This window comes from Chrysemys picta, chromosome 3 (assembly GCF_011386835.1).
Source record: "Chrysemys picta bellii isolate R12L10 chromosome 3, ASM1138683v2, whole genome shotgun sequence".
Taxonomy (NCBI): domain Eukaryota; kingdom Metazoa; phylum Chordata; order Testudines; family Emydidae; genus Chrysemys; species Chrysemys picta.
The window spans coordinates 86174273-86198988 of NC_088793.1; the positions used below are offsets into that span (position 1 = coordinate 86174273).

The 24716-nt window shown below is 41.7% G+C and overlaps 1 protein-coding gene and 1 long non-coding RNA gene across 4 annotated transcripts in view; one reads left to right on the forward strand and one right to left on the reverse strand.

The window, feature by feature from the left end:
• Positions 1–2513, reverse strand: part of LOC122174427 (uncharacterized) — an 83920-nt gene extending 81407 nt beyond the window's left edge. For all 3 annotated transcript variants that reach the window (XR_010599576.1, XR_010599577.1, XR_006176214.2), the window contains exons 1-2: positions 2386–2513; positions 723–859 (exon numbers count right to left, since the gene is read on the reverse strand). This is a non-coding gene — a long non-coding RNA (uncharacterized LOC122174427). The remainder of the gene's footprint in view (positions 1–722; positions 860–2385) is intronic.
• RPF2 (ribosome production factor 2 homolog) lies at positions 2501–24635 on the forward strand. Its single transcript, XM_005287610.5, has 10 exons — positions 2501–2641; positions 4644–4776; positions 9133–9170; positions 10011–10050; positions 13812–13893; positions 13987–14063; positions 15266–15365; positions 20210–20312; positions 20846–20990; positions 23977–24635. Exons 1-10 carry the CDS (start codon positions 2619–2621, stop codon positions 24157–24159), a joined length of 924 nt encoding a protein of 307 aa, XP_005287667.1. The 5' UTR covers positions 2501–2618; the 3' UTR covers positions 24160–24635.
• The last annotated feature ends 81 nt before the right edge of the window (positions 24636–24716 follow it).

Genomic DNA, 24716 nt, shown 5'->3' on the forward strand with positions numbered 1-24716 from the left:
GCCTTTACTAAAGACAGTCACAAAGAGGACTATGAAATGGTTCTGACTGTTTGATGCACACTTTATACCTCAAGAAATGTGATTGATGAAAAAGCATGTTTTTACCAGTGAATTCAAGAACCAGGAGAAAATAAGAACTCTTTATATGAGCTCTTTTATAAGAGCTCTACATCCTTTCGCTAAAACTGTGATTTTTGGGACTGCAAAACATGAAAATATCAGATGCAGGATTGTTATTGGGTAACAGATGAAAGCCTCTCATAGCAACTACAGTTAAAAACAGACTTAAATCTATTCACACCTATCCAGATAGCAAAGTTGTCTGTGTGCTGCTGGCAGGCCAGTTGCCAGCTCTTGCCCAGGCTGCAAGCATTAGTTAAGAACTGACAGACTTATAGCTGGAGAACAGACCAGTTCCACCTGTATGTTAGTTTTGCTCAAAATAGGTATTAGTCCTATAAGAATATATTTAGTGTTTAGACTCTATGAAATGCTTGTAAGTTGCTGCATGCATTAATCTCACTTGCCAGAATTCCATGCGGTAAAATAATATGTTAATTTATAACTTTGAAAATGTTTGCTCTGACCTTGTGAACTCAGGCAAGGGAATTGCTACAACCCCCTGCACCATCCAGAAGGACTATCAAAATCAGGTGGGCCATTAAGGAACCTCACAATACTAAGGATTGATTAATGGCCCTAATGCACCTGGAAAATGTTACCTGCAAGGAAGCTCAGCCTGTGGGCTTGGAAACTGAATGAAGGAAATAAAATAAAGCCACGGGAAAATTTTCCATCTTTTTGACTGTTTGAACTCTGAAGGGCCAGAGAGCCTCAGGGGCTGCCTCCTGGATCTACCCTGAAAGACATTTTGAATTGACAGATCAGTACAACTCTCAAGTACCAGAGGGGTAACCGTGTTAGTCTGGATCTGTAAAAAGCAACAAAGAGTCCTGTGGCATCTTATAGACTAACAGATGTATTGGAGCATAAGCTTGCGTCTGACTAAGTGGGTATTAACCCACGAAAGCTTATGCTCCAATACATCTGTTAGTCTATAAGGTGCCACAGGACTCTTCAGTACAACTCTGTCACTCTTAGGATTTAGATAACTCTGCGTATATGTTTGCTTGCTTTAACCTTTAAATAACTCCTTTTATATCTTTTTCCTTGTTAATAAATCTTTAGGTAGTTTATTACAGGATGGCTAAAGGAGTCTCTTTGGTGTGAGACCTAGAGTACCAATTGATCTAGGGTAAGTGACTGGTCTTGTGGGACTCGAAGCAACCTGAATATTTTGTGATTTTTGTGTATGTGACCATTTATCACTTTATAAGTCCAGTTTGGGTGGCAAGATAGACTGGAGAGTCTAAGGCAGTGGTGGGCAACCTGCGGCCCATGGGCCGCACGTGGCCCGTCAGGGTAATCCACTGGCAGGCTGCGAGACAGTTGGTTTACATGACCATCCACAGGCATGGCTGCCCACAGCTCCCACTCAGTGGCCACGGTTTGCCGTTCCTGGCCAATGGGAGCTGCAGGAAGCTAATCCTCTGGGCCTGCAGGGCCCCCAAAAGTGCCCCCCACAGCTCCTGCCTCCCAGACCCTCTGGGTCTTTGGCGGTAGGACCTTCAGTGCTGCTGAAGAAACACGGAGCGAGTGAAGGGCCTGCTGCCGAAGACCCGATCCGGAGCGCCGCCGCGTGAGTAAAAGTGCCGCAGCAGGTGGCGCCTCTTTTTTTTTTTATTGCTCCCCCTGTTCCCTCCTCCTAGCTATGCCACTGTGTCCCTATAAAATCGGGACATCTGGTTACCCTAGTATCAGAGGGGTAGCCATGTTAGTCTGAATCTGTAAAAAGTAACAGAGGGTCCTGTGGGAGCATAAGCTTTCGTGGGTAAGAACCTCACTTCTTCAGATGCAAGTGAAGACATGAGGTTCTTGCATCTGAAGAAGTGAGGTTCTTACCCACGAAAGTTTATGCTCCCTATACTTCTGTTAGTCTTAAAGGTGCCCCAGGACCCTCTGTTACTTTTTACTGGTTACCCTAGTTGGTGTAGCCCTGTTGGTCCCAGGATATTAGAGAGACAAGGGGCTTTGGCAATATTTTTATTGGACCAACTTCTGTTTGTGAGAGAGACAAGTGTTCGAGCTAACCGGAAGAAGAGCTCCGGGGTAGCTCAGGAACTTGTTTCTTTCACCCCCAGAAGCTGGTCTAATACAATATATTACCTCCCCCACCTTGGCCTGCACTGCCACTGCCCTGGCTAGGGGGTGCAGTGGAAAGACGCCAGCCAGCCAGGAACACAATCCCCCACCCAGCCTCTCATTTTTGAGAATTTTGCCCCTACTGCCTCTCCGTAGCCATTTCCCCACGGTAATTCCTTTTACCTGTTTCGATCTGAGGGCGGTGACCGCCGCAATTTCTACTGCGCATGCTCAGTAACAGAAAAGTCGCACGCACTCTGCGGCTCCCGAGTCCCAGTCCCTCTGCGTCGAAGCTTGGATTTCTGACGGCGGATGTGATGTCATGACGCAGTGAAGGGACGTCCCTGGACTGGTCCGTTGTGGGTCCTGCACGCACGTGTGTGTGGGGGGGTGCGTCAGTCTCTCTTGCCGGCGAGATGGAGGCGCTGGACCGGGTGGTGTAAGTGGCGGCTCCGGGGCTGGGAGGGTCTGATAGCGCCGGCTGCTCACACGCCCCCGCCTCTGGCTCTAGGCGGCGGCCCCGGCTCCCGCGCGGCGGCCGCGCAGCTCCGTGCGGGGGGGGGGGGGTTGCTGTCCGCGGAGTGGGCTGTGCCCCCAGGCGGGCCCCTGGCCAGGGGCTGGACTCCCGAGCTAGCGCAGGGGGGAGAAGAACAGCGTCCCCCAGGGCCCCGTCCTCCCCCGTCCAGCTGCCCCAGGGGTGGCACCGATTCTGCTCCTTTACGGAGTATTAACACCTATCTCCCCGGCTCTGCCCGCGGCCAGCCAGCCGCGAGGGGACGAGAGGCTCCTTCGCGGGGCCTCCAGAGGTGTAAACGCGAAGGAAGGAGGAGTGCTCTGTAGGGTGCTCTATTGGGGCAGGGCCCTGTGGCTGTGGGATTTGCTGTAGCGGGGATTCTCTTGCTTCAGTTCGTCCTCCAAAATAACCTCCCTAACCCGCCCCACTGCAACCAGGGTGATATTGAAACACTTTGTGATTTAATTATTAACCAATTATTATTTAGTTATTCACGAATTAGGATGTTTTTACTATGTCATTAACCAATTGTAGAATACTTGGTCAGTCATTTTGCTGTGAGAATAATATATATAATATAAAAATAGTAAATGAAACAATGAATACACACTGCTGTGGCTCTTTTGGGTACTATTGGTCACTAATTTGGCTCCTGAACCAGAGATCTGAGTATCACTGATCTAGAGGTAGGCTCCTACTTTCTGGTCCTGTTTAGCATTTCAGAAGCAAACTCTTCAGGCTTAGTAGATCCTTCTTGTCTAGGTGCAGGCAAAATTTTGTTCACAGATAATCTATAAATGTGGTGCAGTGGTCACTGGTGAAACTGAAATGGAACATCTATCTTAATAGAGGTTAATTGTAGGGGAGGGCAAACTACGGCCTGTGGGCCGGATCTGACCAGTCAGGACTTTCAATCCAGCCCACAGGATTGCCAGCCCCGTGGCGTTGCAGGGCTAAGGCGGGCTTCCTGCCTGCCCTGGCCAAGCGCCGCTCCCGGAAGCGGACGGCACCACATCCCTGTGGTCCCTGGGGGAGGGGGCCAGAGGGCTCAGTGCGCTGCCCTCACCTGCAGGCATCACCCCCCACACCTCCCATTGGCTAGGAACTGGGAGCAGTGCAGGGCCAAGGCAGGCAGGGAGCCTGCCTTAGCTCTGCTGTGCACCGCTGCCACCCTGGAGCCGTTCGAGGTAAGCAGTGCCGGGTTGGAGCCTGCACCCCTCCTGCACCCCAAACCCTTGCCCTGAGCCCCTTCCTGCACACCACATCTCCTCCCATACCCCGCACTCCCTCTGAAGCCCAACCTCTTGCCCAAGCCCTACAGTCAGGGCCCTGCATACAATTTCCCCCCCAGATGTGGCCAAAATTTGCCCCCCCCCCCCCCTTGTTAATTGTGTTCTAAGGACCCGAATTCAGGTTGGTCATGGTAGCAATTGTTCATTGGCAATTTTTCTTCTAACTCAGTATTTGTACATGATGATACATCATGAAATAGCAGAGGAGTGCCAAGCGTAACTTGGGCTTTTTAATTCGCCTTTAGGCTGCCATTGATGGGTTCTTAAGGGGATCTTCTCTAGTCCTCATGAGCCATAGTATGTGAGGCCATGATGCAGGGTTTTGGTGTGAAGGGAAACCATCAGGACTTCAGTAAAGATGTGGAAATATTGCCACACCTTAAATTTCAAGTCAGCAGAATTCAGGAAATTAAAACTTAAGGTCAAGACTTTACCTTCAATTTCAGTAGGGTTTTTTTGGTGGGGGGGAATGCTTACAAATCAAGTAAAGCATTTTCATTAACTCCTTTGTGGTTATTTTGTATGGTACTTGTTCATATTTTTGTTTTATTGATTGAATATCAACCAGCAGTGATTGTTTCAAGCATAGTCTAATATGTTTTGTGCAAGTTAATTTTGTAATTAATTTATTGTAGAAAGCCTAAAACAAAGAGGGCCAAAAGGTTTCTTGAGAAGAGAGAACCCAAGCTCACTGAAAATACAAAAAATGCCATCCTCATAAAAGGTGGAAATGCAAACTTAACAGTGACTGAAACACTTAAAGATATTGTAAGTATATTGTTGGAAATATATGTACTGAAATAAATTTTAACATGGGTCGTGTATCAGGAGTAATTTCACACATTTTTAAAATAAATTGGGTCTACGAATCCAATATTACCAGTCTTAGTTGTTTTGTATTCCTCCTGCCCCCAACCAGTGTGTGTGACAGTCAATATTGCCAACTCTACCAAATTTAGAGAGTCAGGTGACTTTGCCCACTGCCAGAGGACTGAGATGAAATTACAAAGACTTATGTTTAAAATGCTGCCTCATAGTACAGAGCTTTCAGCTTCTCCCCAAACCCCAGAATTCTAATGAAGTTTGTCCCCCCACCTATTAATTATGCGCCTTCTATGTACTCCCCTCTCCCAAGGGTTATTTACCTCCTTCCCACTTCCCAGGCTGGTGTCACAGAGATGGGGAGGAGGCAACCCACTTTTCTCAGGATGGGAAAGGGAACAGGGAGCACAGCTTCCCTGAGCTGCTGGGCTCTTCCTATTTCCTCCTCCCCTTCTGTGAGAGCTGTTCCCTTTCCCCTATCCAAAAACTCCTCTGAGCTCCTGAGGGGTTGGAGATTGGCAGGCAGAGCTCTCCTCCTGATTGGCTGCCTTCCCTATTTCCCTGCCACTTGCAGGGAAAGCAGACAATCAGAGGGGTTGTGCCCTTCCTCCCCACCCCCTCAAGCAGGGCTGAAATTTGTATGACAGCAGGAGTTTCTCAAATCATTGTGAGACTGGCTCCAGCAGAGGTCAGAATCATGTTTCTCTCAAGGAAATTGAGAGATTTGTGAACACTGCAAGTCTGTAAGTATGTCTACACTTCACACTCCTTTCAGCAATGTGTAGAGTACATATACTACATGCCCACCTAGCATGGGTATAAATAGCAGTGCAGATGGTGAGGCACTCCTTAGGCAAGTAGAATAAAGACATGCCTTGAACCCTGTGGGTATACCCAGGTATGCACCCTACTCACTGGAGCACTCACTGTAGTGTCCTGCTGCTTTCCTTTTGCTGGAGTCATGCCTAGCCACAGAGAGATTCTCCTGCAGTGGGGAGTTGCTGGAGCTTTTCCTTGCTGCTTACTCTCTGCCGGAGCCTTTCACTTACAGATGTAGCTATGTACTGGAGTATGGATGCAGCTTGCATTTCACTGAACATATCCTACACACCGCCATCAGTGGTTTGTAGTGTAGATATAGCCTATTGCATGTCGGACCAGAACTGCAGTATCTCTGAGGGGAAATGGGATTTATCGCTAACGTGAAAGATGCCAAATCATAAGGACTAAGTCATAGATTTATAGATTCCAAGGCCAAAAGGAAGCGTGATCATCTGCATAGCACAGGCCATAGAACTTCCCCAAAACAATTCCTAGAGCAGATCTTTTAAAAATTGTAAGTGGTGGAAAATCCACCACTATCCCTGGTAAATTATTCCATGGTTAATTACCCTTACTGTCAAAAATTTGTCTTATTTCTTTTCTTAATTTTTTTAGTTTCAACTTCCAGTCATTAGATTGTGTTATATCTCTCTACTAGATTGGTTGTTCAATCACCTTATCCTCCTTTTTGTTAAACTAAATAGACTCAAGGAGCTCAATCACTGTAAGGCATGTTTTCTAATCCTTTAATCATTCTCGTGGCTCTTCTCAGAACCCTCTTCTTGAATTGTGGGCATCAGAACTGGATGCAGTATTCAAGCAGCAGTCTCACCAGTCCCAAATATAGATGTAAAATAATCTCTCTGCTCTTCAAGAGTCCTCTATTTATGCATCCCATTATTCACTGAGACATTCTGTAATGATCTGACTGTCTTTAGGTCCAGGCTTCTTTAAGAGCTAACAAAAAAACCAACTTATTAGGAATGTCTGTAAAAAGTCCTAAATAATTAACAAGGATCAAATACAAATACACTTCAAAATAAAATCTTTTCAGATAAATTGATTGATTTGCCAAAACCTGACTTGGTGTTCAGATATTTTACCTGCAACAGTTAATGCCATCAGACGCCTAAAATAGCGCAAAAAAAAATAATGCTGTGATAGGAATGAGTTTGACGTCTGCTGTTGTAGGGAAATGCTAAACTTTGACCTTAGGACTAATTGGGTTTAAAATATTTTATGTGTCTTTAACTTTGCCTAATGTGTATTATTAATATGGGAGTTTAGTAATGCTCTGCCTTTCTATAATGCATTTCATTCAAGATCTCAAAGCTGTTTAAAGAAACTATTGTTTTCACTTAGAGGTGTTACACTTAGGTTTAATCCCCATTTAACAGATGGAAAACTGACGTACGGAGAGGTGATATGCTTTGCCCAATGTTGCATAGGTATAATTTGTGTTGCAGTTACACCTAGGAATCCCTATGGCTGCACTGCAATGTGAGCTCAACGTTAGAAGAATTGGAGTTCGCAATTCCTGAGTTTGTTAACCCAGGGCTTGAGCATCTGTACTCATTTGTAACCCCAGGTTAGGAATTGTTGAACCCTGGCTCCCAGCCTGGGGCTCTACCATCTACACTACATTATGAGGGCCTAGAGTATAACCACCCATATCCCAGACTTACTAACGCTCTCCCAAAATGTGGCTGCTCTACCCCTTTTTTCGTGGTGCAGTGTGGGAAAACTTGACTGTTCAGAAGTGTAGGATAAGTATAAAATTAAAGAATTAAAGTTAGCTTAAATTTGGTTAAGGAAATATACATGTATTTTAAAGAGGCCCTGACTAGCAAGTAGAAGGAAGGCCTCAAAAATAAGTGATAAGGCCAGAAGGAATAAAGTAGGGAGGATGTCTGGTTCAAAGAATAACTAACGAGATAAGGGGAAGTTTCTCAAGTCCTCTGACTTCTAGGGATGACTGCAGATGGTTTTAAATAAAACCAAGAGAATCTGTCTTAAAATGAGCCAACACGGCCCTTCCCCAACCCACACGCCAATGTTAAAGCCTATGTGAACCCAGGTGCAATGGGAAGACTGTTCGACAGCAAGAAGGAGGGGAGGGAAGGCCTTGCAAAGAGAGGTGGTTGTAAATCTTATCTGGATTAAGACTGGAAATAAGAGTGAAATGTTTTTAGCTGAAGTCAGTAATTTGCAATGACATCACTTGTTCATTAAAGGTATAAAAAATAAACTTTTAAAGGGTTCATTGCTAATACCCGGCTGACCATGTTGGAGCCAACCAGAATGGGTCTAAGCACCCTTGGTTGTAAGTATCTTGATCAAATGCTTATGAGTACTTTGTTACTGTATTGGATACTGCATAAAGATACTTTGGATTTAATAAAGCAATTTATGGTTAAATTGGTGTCTGGTGATTTCCCATATTAATAATTCTAAATATTATTCATAATTCCAACAAGAGGACAAAGAAAGTCAGTCTGTGGTATTGTGGAATATCTTTGGTGAACTCCCAGAGCACTAAAGAACAGGAGTACTTGTGGCACCTTAGAGACTAACAAATTTATTAGAGCATAAGCTTTCGTGGACTACAGCCCACTTCTTATGCATCCGAAGAAGTGGGCTGTAGTCCACGAAAGCTTATGCTCTAATAAATTTGTTAGTCTCTAAGGTGCCACAAGTACTCCTGTTCTTTTTGCGGATACAGACTAACACGGCTGCTACTCTGAAACCTCCCAGAGCACTAGTGCAGTGGGGCTGTGTCTACACTGCAAAGCAATAGGGCTTGAACCCTGGATCCTGGCATGACTCAGTCTTGGACCCTCCACCCCCATGGGTCCTGGGACCCTGGGTCCAGGTCCTGGTTTAGCATGATTTGTGTGAAGATGAAAAGGGGGTTAGGTTTGTGCCTGAGTTCAAACCCTGGGCTTACGTTGCAGTGTTGATGTACCCCCAGTCATGGACCAGGTCCCCATTGTGCTAGGCACTGTTAAATCGGTGTGTCAGGGCCATAATTAGGAATATAACCTTGAACTCCTCTTCCAGTGCTCTAACTGCAAAGCAACATTTACCCTCAATTTTGTATAAATATTTTAATAAAATAAAAAATGGTGTAGTTTTCTTTGAAATTTAATATCTCCAGTACACATGTTGAGATGATTGTGAGTGGGAAGTGGAGGTGTTCTGCTGCCTTGTTCTGGTGTTTTTTGGGCTCTGTAAACCTCTCCTCTTTAAAATTAGTAATCCAGTCTTAGATCTCTACTTTCTTGCCCCTTTTGTGAGCATGTCTACAGAGTTGATTTCTTTCTGGGATTGATTGCACCTGATGGCCACTGTGTTTAATTCTCAAGTAATTCATTTATTCTTTTGATGCTGTTTTCATGTAGCATTTTAGAAAGAACAATGCTTAGTATTTCAGTGTGTTAAAAGAACTTTCTCCTTCACTTCAAATTCTTTGTTTTACAGTATGCTCTGAAAAAGCCCTTTGCTGTACTGTACAAAAAGTAAGTTACATTTTGCAATTTTAAAATTGTTTGGAAAAGTTGGGCTTAATATTTTCAGAGAGAAACTAGAAAGGCCAATAAAGTGGATTTAAAGAAAAAATCTGGCTACATAATAAACTGAGGGTGATTCTAAATGACAACCACCACTTGGGGAAAAGCCCATAAGTGTTTAAATGTCTGAGTTCAGTCCCATTTATCAAAATATGTGAAGTAAAAACTTCGCAAAAGGGACAAGTTACTGATCAACTTCACAGATGATCCAAATCTGTGTGAATAGCTAATGAGATATGGCAGCAGTTCAGCTTGGCACAGATAAGTTGAAAGAGTAACATTAAATCTATAAAAGGTAAAGTTGCAAGTAGTGTCAATGGGGAATACAGTTCATAATTGAATTTGTTTATACAAAATAGGGAGCTATTAGGCGGAAAGTTGTAATCCTGGTGCTTGGATGTACTACCTCATGAAAATGTAGGAATATTAAACGTGACATGGATGAAAAGGCAAAGACAACTGTAAGATGTATCATGTGATACCTGGAAGGCAAACCTTCATTTTGTGGAGGGCATCTTATTGCACTTCTGGAGTACTGTCTCTATGATTGTTTGGAATTTGTGCATCATAATAGGGAGGAAATGTGGAGAAGAGTGCATCTAATGACAGAAGTCCTTTGACATAGGGAACACTAAGGAAGAACTAACAGAATTAATATTGCTTTGGAACTCAGCTTCTAAAGATGAAGTAATCTTCTCAGAAGAACACAGTAACCCAAGTGCCACCATGGCACCTAGTGTGAAGTCATACAAAAAATCCCAAATCCTTCTCTTTTTTTTTTTTCTTTAGAAAAAATATTACCAGACCTTTTGAGGATCAAACATCATTGGTAAGTAAAAACCACATTTTATTTAGCTTGCTATGGAACAAGAGAGACTATGTACAGGATACTGTCAGTCATGCAGGGCTGCCATGGAAAGTAGTTCTCCCAGGTTCACTGGAGTTATACCCCAGAAGCTAAATTATAGGGAATTATTGTGCAATTTGGAGTGAGTTGAATATCTGTGTAATTCTAGATCCTGATAGATACTTCTGTTGATTTTATGTTGCCGGGTTATTTTCTAGTAATACTCATTTGTCTGAAGGCAGAACCCTCATACTATTATTGTGGAAATAAAAATTATGGGGTGCTCTTGAAAGTGCATGCATGTTACTATGAAATTATGACAAAACAGATTTAGGATTATAGAACATTGTTAGAAGTAAAGGAGTTTGTCATGAAGGGAAGGATAATATTTTTACACAGCTCTTATAAATTCACATCAACCTCATGGTCATTAAAGTATTGTTTATGTGAATATTCATCTTAGTTTCTTCACAAATAAAAAAATCTATAGGGGAAAAAGACTAAAAGAAAAATTTAGGGTGTCCTGTAAAAATTGCTTTTCTTACATTTGAGTAGAGGAAGAGAAGCACGTATTAAGCTGAGGTGCTCTGCCTGATTTCAGCTGTGCAAATCAAAGATCATGAATTACAAGTTTTATTCCAAAGTTCACAGACAAGAATTTTCCATTAAAAAAATTAAAACAAAGAATAAAAATTAAAACAAACTTTTTCGGGGTGTGATGGCTGTTATATACATCGGACTAGATTTGGTCTCAGTTCAGTGCTTTAAGGTCAAGTTGGTTTTTGAACAGGAAGACAAAAATAGAGAGGCTAATCCCTGGATTACACCTCCCACATTTACAGTTTAATCAAAGCATTATCTTAAATCCTGGGGCTTGTCTGTTTTAGAGAGTCATGGAACAACGTCCTTGTTTAGAGCAAAGACTGCTGGTCACAGGTGATTGGTTGTTCATAAGAGATGGGAAGTGATAATATACAATCATTGTTTAAGAACAGACCTCATTTGAGATGGATTCTTGTTGACTCGGAATTAATCACACCTTTGCTCCGTCAGGTACAAAACAAATATTAGGGCCTTCTTTGATTTTTTTTTTTTTTAAACATCTTGAAAAGTATATGGAGAATTTACATTTCTTCATATTTTTCATTGACTACATTCTAAGACCATATAAACTTTTGGATAAACAGTTAATTTACTGCTAGTCCTCTTTGCATTGATATTACACTGCCAGTTGTCCAATAAAACAGATTTTTGTGGTAATTGTGAGAAAATTATCAGTTATGAGTTCCTAGAAATGCCCACAGCATAATGAGGGAAGAATTCAAGTCCTTGTTGCTAGAGCAGCCTTCACAAAGCTGTAACCATTCCTGGCACAGCTCTCAGCATCAGCCTTGCTTCCTGGTGCCACGTACAGCTCACGTCTCTCCTTCTCCTGAGCTACCGGTCTCCTTAATTGTTCTTCCACTGGGAACATGCCTTGCACCTGTTGAGGGGCGGAGTCTCCCTAGCCCAGTATTATACTATTCCTTGCCCTGGTTCAGCGTGTGGCCTGTAGACCCCATTACAATGACAAATTGCATCATTACCCCATGTAAACGGAACTGTGATTTTATCACCATTTCGTCGTTTATGCCATTTGTTAGTATTGCTAATATGAGGAGTTAACCACAACAAACAGGCTCAATTCCTGTGGGGAAAAATATGCTGACATTTAAATATTATGGTCCACTACCTTGTACAAGGCATCAGGGAATAGATTGACAAATCATAGGCTTCATGTAATGTCTGTAAAGTGTTTTGAAGAGTAAAAGACCCGTATAACGATGAAGTGTTATTTTGCGTCATCCTCACTAAGACTTACCTGTTTTGTACTTTGTTTTTGCCATTGTTTTCTCTTAATGGAGAATTGTGCATCCATATCTACTAACACTGGAGGACCTTTCTTAATGTCCACCTCAAAGTGAAAGGTTCAGTTCATCCATATGATATCAAATGAGTGTGTTCTGTTGGCAGGGACTCAATATCTGCACATAATTAGGACAGCGTGCCAGGCCATGTATCTTTTCCTCTGCCAAATTGCTAGCAAGTCAACCGAGCTTACTTTGGAATGTGTCCTTTAGAGGAGGGGTTCCCAAACTGTGATATGTGTACACTGGGGGTACACAGAGAAATTGTGTAATGGTGGATTTTAGTTGTTTTATTTATTGCATTTTCATAATAGGCTACTCATATGAAGCTTTCAACCTCAGTGGGAATTTGTTATATAAAATATGGTAGTTAATTTACTTCGATGTACTTATGAGAACACAGATACGTCATACTAAAACTATATCTGTATATAACAGTAAAATATGGACAAATGGCTAAAGACAGGTAATGTTAAAAACAACACACAGTGTCAGTGACGAGAAGAGTAGGGATATGCAGGCAGCTGGTAGATCTGGAAGGGATTATGCAATAAGAAAAGTTTGGGAACTTCTGCTTTAGAGGATTTCTCTTTGGTGTCCAAATTTCTAGTTCATGGATTTTCCTCCATCTCTTCTTGGTTTTAAGCAAGGCAGAGTATTTTGATGAATATCCAACATTTGAGTTAATTGCAATACTATATTACTTTCCTTTTGGGAATTAGTAATGGGAATTCAGAGGAAAATGAGTGTCAGTGAACTGCAAGATGGTACAGTCAGTTAAATGGGAGGAGGGGGGTTAGCCCCTGTCCTGTGCTCCATGCTCCTGAAATTTCCTTTCGGACAAATGTCCCTTATCCTGTGAAAAGTGCACAGCATTTTCCAGAAGTGCTGTTGGGAACATTTAGACTAAAAATTGCAGTATTGGTACCCTGCATCCCAAAGCATTCATAAATTAGGCGCCAAAAACGATGGCATTTCAAATATATATACCCACGCTAGTATGGCTAAAAATAGCAGTGTAAATGCAGCATCATGGACTACACAAGCATGCCAGGGATCCTTGGTATGCACTTCCATTGCTAGCCTGTCTACGCTGCTATTTTTAGCCGTGGGAGTGCGGGAATGTCTATGCTACAATAACACTTTGGATTTCAGTGTAGACATATCCTAAATGAGGAAATATAACTGTTTACAAGTATTTAACAGGATGTTGCATCAAAGAGGGCAGATGAGGAGTTCAGGGTGATCAGTGCAAAAATGTAAAGAACAAGGAGTAATGGGACAAAATTAGGAAATGGAATATTTAGCTCAGTGACACTCAGACTGTGGCTTGCAAGCTGCAAGTGGCTCTTTAATGTGTCTCCTGTGGCTCTTTGTAGCACATGATATTAAAACACTGTGATTTAATTATTAACCAGTCTAAGTTATTAACCAATCAGGATGCTTTTATTATGTTATTAACCAATTAAGGTATTGGCTTGCTCTAAGTTATCAATTTATGTGCTGTGAGAATAATATGCAATAAATATTTCCCGTCATGCTGTTTAAATATGAATAGTGGTATAGTAAATGAAATCATGAATGCACACTTCTGTGGTTCTTTTGGGTAATGTTGATTGTTAATTTGGCTCCTGAACCACTGAGGTCTGAGTATCACTAGTTTTTCCTGGCATTTGATCTGGCATGCATATAAAACAATGGATTAACCTCCCAAGAGGGAATGGGTTACAATTTGAAATTTGTAGCTGTTCAGTTGATGTAATGGTGACATTAACCATCACCAAAACTTTAACATGTTTGCAAACTGAAGTTTGTGGTCTTTTTTTAATCTTATAGGAGTTTTTTTCTAAGAAGTCGGACTGTTCTTTGTTTCTGTTTGGTTCACATAATAAGAAGCGGCCTAACAATCTAATAATAGGTAAAATGTTTTATTTTTTGAAAAAAAATTGGATCGAAGAACTGGCTCTTGAGAATAAATGTTTAACCCAAAATTTTGTTTTTTCTTTTGTAGGTCGTATGTTTGATTATCATGTCCTGGATATGATTGAGCTAGGCATTGAGAAATTTGTGTCACTAAAAGATATTAAGGTAAGATACTCTTAAACAATGCAGGAGCTCTAGTGACATCTATTGGTGAGCACTTGTAGTGAATCTAGTGTACTTTCAGTAAAGAAAACAAAACCATTTCACTATTACCTCTTTTAGACTTCCATGATTAACATGTGCATTCACGTCAGAATCTTATTTTTGTGCTTTGTAAAAATGTTATTAAAATTTGCTATATGTTTACCAGTGAATTCCTTTGCAGAGTTTTAGTTGGGACCAAACCAAGTCTACAATTTTTTTAGCTGCAAACAAAAATAATTCAGTTTACAAAGCTACTAGGTTGGATTCTGCTCATGGGAGGCTTTCAAAGTTATTGGGGGAAACCATGTATAGGTTTCCAAAGGCAGAATTCATCTCACTGTAGCTCAGGATATTTTTGTTATCAGTGTGAGATACTTCCGAGACCTTCTCAGGCCATCAATTATACACAAACCCTGGTTTTCAGGAACTGTATCTGGCTCCGTATGAGGGCCAACATTTTGAATTCTACAGACTTAAAATCCCCAAACCTAACAGCAAACCCACTTTGGTGTGATCATTTTAAGTTTTTTGGTTTTGCCAAAAAATAGGTTAGCTATTTTATATGCCTTTTTACACAATTATAATTAAGAAACTACACAGATTAGCAACTACATAGTTTGCAGATTCAGAACAAGTAGTACGGATGAAAAAGATCTTTTAGGTAGCAAGAAATTTAACTTTGAAAAGTGATTCCTCCCCTTAAGCTTGATGATTTTCACAACAATTGCACAGTAGGGAGTTGTGATCAATTGGCTGTATAAAGGTGTATCAGAAGTTGGAAATGGACTGAATGATCTAGCAAGTCTTTTCCATCTCCTTCCCAATGCAAGAAATACAGTATGCTTGCTTGTATTTCATGCAGTCTAGTTCTAAATAGTCCCAAACAAATGAACTTCCATTGTAGGGTCTTTTCCACAGTCTAACACATTTTATTATGAGGAAGCTTTTCCTTATTCAACCTAAATGAGAACAACACTCACTTACTGTTTTAAAAACACTCAAAACCCAAACACTTCCAAGTACAAGTAACATGTATAGATTTCTTTTTAAAAAATGCCTTCCTTTTTGTGTTTATCAGAGACCAGAACAGCTCAGAATGGCATATGCCTGGTCACTTGCATAAATAAGATGCTCTATAACTTAGTTTGATATTTGTCCAATAGAACAGCAAGTGTCCGGAAGGAACAAAGCCCATGTTGATATTTGCTGGTGACACATTTGATTTAAATGAAGAATACAGAAGATTGAAAAGTCTTCTCATTGGTGAGTATTTTGAAATAAGACCTTGTGAGCAGTTGGACGTCATAAATCTGTTGCAATGCTAAATGTTGAGAAATGTTGGTTTGCCTGTTAATGTTTGTCCATGTTCAAGAATGCAAGATAACATTAAGGAAGTGGTATTAGGATTTACAGCGTACCATAAAAGTGAAGTTAAAGCTGTAATTACCAAGTCCGTTTCCAAGGATGGAAGAAAGTAGATCAGCTTGGGAAAACCATGAAGACTAGAGGTGGTTGAAGTGGGAAAATTGACATTTCAAGAGTTAATTTAGTCCTGAATCTGAACAAAAAGTCAATCTCCTGTGAAAAATTCCTCGCAAAACATTTTTTGGAAATATTGAAACAACTTTGTCAAAACACTGCGTTTTCTAATAGTAAACTATTCCATCAGAGAATTTGCAACCAGTTCTGATCAGGACCTCACTAGGTTGAATTTTGGGGTTCAACATGTGCAATGAAAATGAGAAGTGGTTGATAAGGCAGAAACATATACAATTAAATGTGTATGTTAACTTCAAGCTAGGCACAGATTTCCATTAAACAGAAATGTACAAACTTTTTTGCACATCCAGGGTGGGAGGCATTGGAATAAGCGGAGAACATGCAGATGATAAAGAAGGTTATGAATTTTAATTAGGAGTGCTAAGAGCAACTACAAAAATGGGTGTACTTTCTAGACCAATTATTTTTGTCTAAAATAATTTAACTTGTTCTATTTGGAGCTTAAAAGTAAGATGGTATCGTGGCATTATTCACAATCTGAGTACTCTTGGGAAGTAAGTTTTAGGAGCGAAACTAGAAGGTAGAATGACTGGATATCTGCTCCCCTTCTCCTACACTTCTCTCCCTGCAGCAAGACTTCATTAAAAGAAATGGGTGGTGCTTAACCTGGAATGGGATTTTGGGGAGAAGATGTGGACTATGAAGTGGTGTGTGTGGGAATGTTGGTAAGGAATGAAAAGGTGGATGGAGGCATGGAGATTCAGATGAAACTCAAACTTCTAAGTTTTACTTATAGTTAAATCACAAAGAACCATTTTTGCCTATGTTAGTTTAAAAATTGCCACTGCCTTTGGCTTCGTAGCTGCACGATCTTTCTAAACTACAATTGGATATGCTAAAAAAGACTACTTTCTGTGACTACTGCATTAATAAATTCATTGCTGCTATTCTTAAGAGCTCATTTATGTATTTTTCAGAGATATAGCACCAAATAGGATGAATTTTATGGCAAAGCTATTTTTCAGTCAGTTCTAGGAGCTGGGGGCCTGTGAATGATTAAATGATTACATCACTGTCCAGATTATATAGGATGCAAACCATAAAAGATTGTGTCTGTGCCACTTTGCCCAAATTTCTGGAAGAGAATCATTACACACCAGTAATGCCACACATTGTTGTTCTAATGTGTATCCCTTTAAGCATATTTTCACATCGTTGGGGTAATGGATTGAAATGCGTGCACACAATTGAGATTTATATGAAATACAGGTTTACTGCTGAAATGGATGGTGTTGCCAGTCATTAACAGATATTTGCTAGACGCTAGTCTAGCCCTTTGAATTTATTCTTTTGCCCATCTGAGTAACATATCCCATCCCATTTGTTTGCCTTAAGCTTTTGTTTACACCTAAATATACATCAGTCAAATACGCATCCATTTTTTTGCTGCAGAACATATGCCAAGTACACACCAAATGTCCTGATGTTCTGTTGGCTTCAGTGAAATGTCTAAAGACAAAACAATAGGTGGGTTCCTCAAATTAATAGTGGGGTTCCTCGGATTAAGGATTTAATGAGATGTTGATACCATCAAATAGTTTAGATTTACAATTTGACCTGCTATGAAATTGCTGTTATATGATAGGGAGCAACTCTTTCTGGTCCTGAGAAAGATAATGTATTTAATCCACCATTTTGTTGCCAAGAAACTTTAGAATAGCAGTGACAGTTTCATAAGAACTTGTTACTACAGCACTACTGCCAAGAGCCAGGAGGCTGTTATCTAATGACCCCTTGTTACTAGACTGTGTGATGTTATTGATGTTAGTGGTAAACAACCAGGTTTTCATAGACCTGTGGTCCATAAGGACATTTTGTACATTTTTGGGAAGTCCTATGCCAGCAATCCCACGTTATAGCAATCTGGGGGGGTAGAGGGATGACCTCGCATATTATATAGTACCCAAATTAAACTAAGCTTTTAAATCCATTTTTAAAAAACTGAGGACATCTCATAATGGTTTGGATATGTAAATAGCAGCTTCTCTTTACCCTGTACATAGACCAACCAGACAAAGATTTGTCACTTTCTTCCCCATCCCGTTTCCATACAAACATTGTCTTAAAATTGTTGTAGTGGTTTTACTGCCATTGGTTTCTGGTGCCAGTGTTAGGAGTCTGTTGGTCCCTGTGAGATGTAGTTGCTGCACCCCTGGTTCTAATAGCCTCCTGTGCACATATTTGTGAAACACTTCACCACTCACTCATTCCTTTATTGGACCCACTTGTGTATTAAAAATTGGCAGATGTTGGGTCACTCTTCTTAAAATGCAGGCTTAGACTGAATAGGAGAAGACCGGTTTGTTTTGAGATAGCACTTAAGTTTCTCCTTCATCCTATCACCCTGTTTGCACAAATTATTTGGAGTCCAAGACAGTGATATGGAGGGGTCATTTAGATTCTCTTGAAAAAGAGAAGGTAGAGGTGATACGAAGGGGACAAAGAGCAGCATAAAACAACTGTTCCACGTCCTGTTGCACCGATCATGCTGCTGCAAAGTCCAGCAGTATTTGTGCTGTTCAGACAAGAACTGTTGCATCTTCCTAATAAATGGCCAAATTATAAATTACTTTGGAACACACACATCAAGTCCTTGAAGACAAAATGGAAGTTCTCAAAAGCTCTTTTGCTGTGGTTACTAAACCAGACATCCTTGAAATACATTAAACACATGGAGAAAAACAAGGGGTAAACTGGTGGCAGGAATTAAAAAGATAAGGAAAACACGGTCTCTAATCCAGCCACAGTGGACTGTCTCAAAAACTATGAATAAACCAACATTTTCAAATCCCTAATGTTCCAGAGAGGAAACACACTGTCTATAGATGGTGGATGTCATAGAAACTTAAATTCCTGACCACCTGTATTTGCTTACAAAGATCATCCTGTGAGTGGAAAGCTATACCACAAAAACATACTAAAGGATAATCTGCCAATAAAAGCAATGTAGATACAATTTCACATGCCAGAAGAGACAGAGTCTTAGCTACAGCCTGGGAAAATAGACTCTAAAATAGAAGAAAATATTGTAGACTTTTTCTCTAGATACAAATCCAGTAACCCAACAAAGGAGGAGGGAGAAAATATTAAGTGACCCAGAGTATTTTTCTGGCTAAACTCCAGGTAGTGTCCACCAGACTTCGTTTTCAACATAGCTTCATCACTGATTTTCCCAGAAAAAGGTCACTGAGGAAAACACTGGCTGAAGAATCTGAAAATGAAACTTAAAGGGAAGCAAGCTGTCCCCCTCCCTCCATTCAGCAGTTCTGCTTCTGGGTATTAATTAGTCTTTTGTTTTTTATTAACGTACCTTGTTCCCTAGGACAAGGTCACATCCTTCCTCCACCCTCTGCAAAGGGTTGACAGATTTGCATGGTTGTGTGCTCTTTGCTCATACACTATTTTAATGGCCCTGATATGAGAATTATGTTAGACAACTAACTGATAGTTAACTGGTATCTGAATTTGTGCTCACAGTTTTACAGGGAGCAAACTGTAAGCTTCTTTCTAATGTAACTGACCATGTTGCGTTTGTCTGCTAAATGTGTATATCTACAATAGTAAAAATATTCATTGCAGTGCAATAGCAAGTATTAGCTCCTTTAAAAAAGAGCAAAGGTGTTCTGTTTGACCTTAGACAAAACTGCTTTATAAAGCAATGATGGTCTCAAGTTTCCAAGATGGTGGTATAAACAATGGGGAGTAAAAGCAATCAAGATAACACTAAACACTATCTCCTTCTTACTTAGTATATGTTTATCTTGTATTGATCTTGGTCACTTATTTATACCTCCTCTAACTGCTAGCTTTGGTACCAGAGACTTTTAATCCATCACTTTGTCCAACAAACTCTTAACCTAGCTAAATATTATTTCCGTACTAATGTATACTTAGCTAAACATATGTGAGATGCATTTTCTTTTTCCGAGTTCATAGCTGAAAGTTTAGAAGAGTGGATAAACTGAAATAACTATTGCTTTTTGTATTATTTCACAAAACTAAAGTTACTGTTGCTATTGAAGCAATGATAATGTTTGTTTGGTCAGTCTTTTTTGGGGTGGGGTGGGGTAGGGTTGATGTTTAAAATAAGATCTGGAGCTTGTATAGTTACCAAATTATTTCTGGAAAGCAGATGTCTGTTATGTTCTCTTACCAAGACTTTTGCACTTGCTTAACTTTGCACATGTGAGTAGGCTCAGTGGGACTACTCATGTATGTAAAGTTAAGCATATACATACATGAGTAGTCCCATTGAGCGTACTCACATGCAAAATTAAGCAAGTGCAGTCTTGGATTCGGGCTTGAAGTAGTGAATAATCCTGCATGTGAGTCAGAAAGGGACCCTGTTTAGCATTACTGGGGTTGCCTCTAGAAAGGCCAAATCTGTTTCTAGTTAATCTGAGATTCATTCACTATAACACAGATCTATTATCAAATAAGCAGGACTTTTGATTCCAATCTATTTTAAACCTCCTTTTTGAAAAACTTCTTTATTTAAAAAAAAGTAAAAGTGTCAGGTTTCTTTACATCCTGAAATATTCTTTCAGATTTCTTTCGAGGTCCTACTGTGCCCACTATTCGCCTGGCAGGGTTAGAGTATGTTCTGCATTTCACAGCTATGGATGGCAAAATTTATATGCGAAGCTACAAGTAAGTGTTGTTCTCCCCCGCCCCCCGTCTAACAGGAGCTTAGATTTCATTTCTATCTGTAGCCATTTTGTGCTCTTCCAGGGCCAGATTCAGCCCATGGTTCTGTGCACATGTAACACCAACAGATCCTGGTCGTTGGTGAGCGGGATCGAACCTGTGACCTCTGAAGCTTAGCATGAGCCTCTACTGCATGAGCTAAAAGCCACATGGCCCCTACCTAAGGCTGTAGTGCAGACTCATTAATCTCTAAGTGGTCTCGGTGCCACTAGAGGGGACAGAATACCACACCCAGGAAGTGTGTGGGTTACAGAGACATAACTGTATTGAAATCAGTGCGAGTTGCACACACATTCAAGTTCAGACACTGGCACCTTGGTTATAAGTTTTCTGAACCAAAAATAAAATTCAACAGTGGCACATGTTTTCTAAAGGCCACGTTCTGTCCTGTGGTCCAGAAAATAAGTAGAAACACAAGTACGAAATGCAGCAAAGGTGGACAACGTTTTTTTCCCCACTCTCTCTCTCTTCTGCAGAGTGTTGCTGAAGAAGTCGGGATGTAAAATACCGAGGATTGAACTGGAAGAGATGGGACCTTCATTAGATCTGGTGATGAGGAGAACACATTTGGCTTCAGAAGACCTCTATAAATTATCTCTTAAACAACCTAAAGCCCTCAAGGTACATAATCCTTGTATTTTATACAAAAATCTTTGCTCTTCATCATACATAGTCTTTAATACAGAACCAGTTTTCAAGTAAACCATGCAAAAGTCCAAGGGATGAAGGTGTTCTTCGAGTGCTGGTCCCTATGTGGATTCCAAGCATGGGGTGCGCATGCACGCCATGTGCCTTAGCTGGAACTGTGGCTAGTAGTGTCCGTTGACCCGCGCGTGTTGTGCATCAATCACGTGGTGCGTCCGAGGCATTAAGAGGCTGCGTGGGTTGACACCACTCCAGTTCCCTTTTACCATCACATGGCCAGAGTTGGAACCCAGTCCCTCCATGCTCTTAGCCACCAAAGAGTACGGCGTTCAACCTTTTTTTCACTGTATATAGTTTCTTTATTTACTTAATTAGGTAGTTGTCTGTTTTTCGTCCATAGCTAGTTACGTTACTCGTTGGATCTTTCCCATTCAGGGGCTTCTCTCCCTAGCCTGGGGATTATGCCCTGTCAAACCAGGATTATAAACTGTGCCTCATGCCCTCACTCTTTTCAGTAAGCGACGAGCACACCTGCTGCCTGAACTGTCTGGGCAAAGCCTACCTAGTCTCTCGCTGCTCTATCTGGAGCTCCTTTTCATGGTGGATCCAGGTGGCACAAAAGCTTCTGTTCCAAAATTTTCTAATGGCAGAAGCCATGTGCCCATGTGGGCAGCAAGACCTGGACACAGCTCTCTCACCTTCTTGCTCTTATAGTCCGGACCCTCGGCACCACACCTATCCTCCAGACTACAGTCATGCCACTGACCCTTGATTCCCGGTACCTGTGGGCCCCGCCCATGCATGGCAACTCCTTGGCCATTTTGGGCCTCATGGGACTCTTACCATCATCGCAATTCACACCACCCACACCGCATCTTTCCCACGCATACGGCCACTGTCCAGGAGGAACCCCTGGACTCTCTGGGTCCATCGGCACCGGTGGCCCCGATCACACCGCTGGAATTGCCCATTCCTATGGACGTTTCATCATCGCCGGATGATGCCCTGATCCCAGCTTCCTTCTCCCCACCGGATTACCACACACAATATCAGTCACTGTTCCGTCGCATGGCCGCGGCCCTCAGCCTTCCACTAGAGGATGTTCAGGACCCCCATGACCAATTCCTGGATATGCTTCAATCTCCGGGATTCTTTACAACCAGCCCAGATGGTGTGGCATACGCCAGCCTCTTGTGCCCCATACCAAAGCGAGTGGAAAACCGCTATTCCGTCCCCTCTAAGGACACCGATTTCCTGTTTACCCACCCACCACCAAATTTCCTGGTGATCAATGCTGCACCTCACGTGCCCACCAGCAGCATTTTAAATCAACAATGCCAACAACAGATCGCAATGCCAAAAAACTAGACTCGCTGAGTAGAAAAGTTTATTCATTAGCAGGGCTACAATTCTGTATTGCCAGTTATCAGGCCATTCTGGCCAAATACAATTTTCTGTCCTATTCCCAACTGGCAGACTTCCAGGACTCTTCTTCCTGACCGACAACAGGATTTCCCACACATGGTAGAATGAGGGGAAGCTGGTGGCCAAAGCCATGCTCTAGGCCGCAGTAGATGCTGCAGACACTGCCTCTCGCTCCTTAATGTCCGGAATCGTTCTTTGTCATGGCTATAGTCCAGTGGTCTTCCGAAGGAGGTCCAAATGATGGTGAAAGACATCCACTTTGACAACAATAAACTGTTTAGCGACAAGACAGACGAGTCCCTTCACTCCCTTAAGGACTCCCAGGCCACCCTTTGCTCCGTGGGCATCTATGCCACAGCCCCCACCCACCAAAAGTAGCGTCCACCTTTCCGTCCTCGTCCTCGCACCACTTATCACCCGTACCCCCAGGGACCCTTTGAACCGCTTCAGCATCAACCTTGCTCTCAACAGTCCTGGCACTCTCCCTCTGCCACTTCCACTTCTCACTGACCCAAACAATCGTTTTGACTCTTTTATATCAAGACCTGCAAACCTCCCATAACCCTTCCGGACACACCTCCCATCATATTCGGGGGTTGTCTGGCACTCTATCCACACTCGGAGTTCCATCATCTCTGACTGCTGGGTGCGAGACATCTGTCAAGGATACCTGATCAAATTCCTTTCCTTCCCCGCATGCTACCCACCCAGGAGGCGCCCCCCCCCCCCCAACCCTTCCCAACTCCATCTTCTCCCCAACAAAACCACTGCCCTTGTCACAAGGGTGCCATAGAGCCTGTGCCACACCACCACCATGGCTTCTATTCCCCCTATTTCCTTATTCTGAAAAGACGGCGGGGGGAATATGCCCCATTCTGGACCTCCGTACCTTAAACATATTAATCCGCACCTTTCACTTCTGGATGGTCACTCTCCCCCTTACAATCCCTTCCCTCCCCCATGGAGTTTGGTTTGTGGCTCTCAATATGAAAGATGCATACTTTTATGTAGACGTTCACCCTGCTTATCTTTGTTTTATTGTGGCAATGCCCATGATCAGTTCTGTGTCCTCCCCTTTGGGATCTCCTGTACGCAGGTCAATGGACACTTATCAACAGTTCCGTCTCCAGCGCATGGCGCACATGCGCACTCCACACTTGGAATCCAGATAGGGACCACATCTCTCAAAGAACCTCCCGTGACAATAAGTAACCTTCTGTTATTGCACTCTGTCTTTACAATGTTCAGGTCTTTTTGCTAAGCTAACTGATGTCATTGCATGATCTATAGAGGGACGCACGGGTAGGGCAGGATAAGAAACAGGTCTGGTGGCATATAAGGACAGGAAAATAAATCTGTATGCTCTGGATTTTATCTGTACAATACCATTTTTAGGTGTAGTTATCTTAAATTGTAATGGAAATTTAATTACTGGTGAATATGGTGACTTGTGATGGCAGATGTGCTTGCCTACAGTCACTGAGTGACTGAATGGTATTCTGTGCCCAGAAATGTTAACATTGTTCTTATCTTGAAGCCGAAGAAGAAGAAGAATATCTCTCACGATGTCTTTGGTACGTCATATGGTCGGATCCACATGCAGAAACAGGATCTCAGTAAATTACAGACAAGGAAGATGAAAGGGTTAAAGAAGAGACCTGCAGCAAAGATGACTGAAGAAGATGAAGGGATTAGTCCAAAGAAATTAAAATCAGTCTGAGAGGATAAAAGTTTTGGACTCTTGATAACTTCAGCTTTTGCTGTATTTGTCATAAAATAAATGTGGCAGATGTGGACCAGTCAGCTGCCTTTTTTTTTTTTTTTTTTTTAATGCTGTAATCCTGTAATTATTTTTAATGCATAGTCCTACAAAAGTGAACTTCAGTGGTGTTGGGCTGTACAGTGACATTATTTCCTCAGTTGTCTGAAGCTCAATATGCTTATTTGGAGAAATCAGTAGAACTAATCATTGAAAAAAGCCAATTATCTAATAGTTCACCAAATGGCCTTCTAGGATTTTTATCCTGGGGACTCTTGTTAGACTAGTCTTGTCATATAAACTTTCTAGGAACTAAGCTGTTAGCGTGTAAATGCTGGCCTTGATTTGTTTTCAGCTAATGTTAAAGGTATTTTGACTGTTGCATAACTTTGTGAATACGCACTGCTAACTTAATAAACTTTGGACTATTTTATTAACTATGCATTTCAAAAAAGAGAAACTATATCAATATTAGTATGTGCTAATGAACTATGTCCTCTTTCAGAGTAGCAGCCGTG